Raw genomic sequence first — 1,388 nt, 5'->3', positions numbered from 1 at the left:
TGTGTGTGTGTGTGTGTAGGAGCCAACCTGAAGGGCGTGGACATGGAGGGAAGTCAGATGACAGGCATCAACCTGAGGGTCGCCACGCTGAAGAACGCCAAACTGAAGAACTGCAACCTGAGAGGAGCAACGCTGGCTGGGACGGACCTGGAGGTGAGAACACACACACACACACACATCTCTACATCCATAATTCACAGAAACCTGCAAATGCTGCATCCGTGATACATTCGGGTGTTGTATGTTTTGCCCAGAACTGTGACCTGTCAGGATGTGACCTCCAGGAGGCGAACCTGAGGGGCTCCAACGTGAAGGGGGCCATCTTTGAGGAGATGCTGACTCCTCTGCACATGTCTCAGAGTGTGCGGTAAAACGCCTCCGTCCTCCACAGAGTGCTTTAAACCACAACGCACGCTCCCAGTGGACTCGACTGAAGACACATTGGTGTTTCATGATCAAAGTAAACGATAGCTTTCTACTGGTGTTGACATGATGCATTTGTGAACATCATAATTTACTCGAAAATCGTCACACACATATTTGTAAATCTTAAATGACCTTAATTACCAAAAATAATTAAATCAGCCCAAAATAGTTCATTTGATCCCGGACGAGCCTCCAATTCATCACAGCCCCACTCAGGTTGGACGAAAAAAGGGAGAACACACATCCGTTATAACTAAAAATAAGCTAAATACAACAAAAACAAACAATATATATTTATATATATATGTATATATAGACTGCCACCGGACCAGGTGAGCTGAATCTCACTAATGAACTGACTCTGCCCCCCCACCTCCTGGAGAGAGGGGCCTGCTCACAGAGGTCGTCACAGGATCATAAAACACACATTTGTCAACAGTATTCAGTATTGATGACTGCTGAATGCCAAACTTTGTCTTTTGCTCTGAACCAAACGGGTGTGGACTTGTACTGAACTGCTTTGTGACGCGTCTTCTCACAGAAACGACGTTAGTAGGTTTATCAGGAAGTTAGCAACGGGCATTTGAATGTAGTTTTAGATTGATTGTAAAAGTTTACGATATTCATAAAGCTTCAAAACTCTTCTGAGCTGTTTTTAAGGTTGTGTCAAATACATGTTCCGTCTTTGTAGAATTTGAACAAACTCCATCATGTGACCTCTGACAGGTGCTCACTGATGTTCGTCCTGCTTGTTCGTTTCTTTTGTAAATATCAAAAGTTAAAAAAATGCCTCGTACGACAACGTACAAACACATTGTGCACATTTATATCTACAGAAACCTGTAAACTAGAACTTAAAGTGTGTGTGTGATAGAGGGCTTCATGATGATCATGTTGTTTGGTTTGCGAACAGGAAAATGTCACATCCTGCTGAATGCTGGGTAATGTGTGTGTGTGTGTGT

General features: G+C 43.4%; 1 protein-coding gene across 1 annotated transcript; it reads left to right on the top strand.

The window, feature by feature from the left end:
- Positions 1 to 19: 19 nt before the first annotated feature.
- On the top strand, positions 20 to 817 carry LOC118330880 (BTB/POZ domain-containing protein KCTD9-like; the record flags this gene model as incomplete). Its single annotated transcript, XM_035665579.1, is given in 2 exon segments — positions 20 to 153; positions 255 to 817. Coding segments are annotated over 2 exon segments (251 nt in total), but the record flags the coding sequence as incomplete, so codon positions are not given.
- Positions 818 to 1,388: the final 571 nt, after the last annotated feature.

The sequence above is a fragment of the Morone saxatilis genome, unplaced genomic scaffold (assembly GCF_004916995.1).
Source record: "Morone saxatilis isolate NCDOM2014 unplaced genomic scaffold, NCSU_SB_2.0 Contig2, whole genome shotgun sequence".
Classification (NCBI taxonomy): domain Eukaryota; kingdom Metazoa; phylum Chordata; class Actinopteri; family Moronidae; genus Morone; species Morone saxatilis.
The sequence above is the reverse complement of the archived record's forward strand: the minus strand, read 5'-3'. Positions and strand labels throughout refer to the sequence as shown.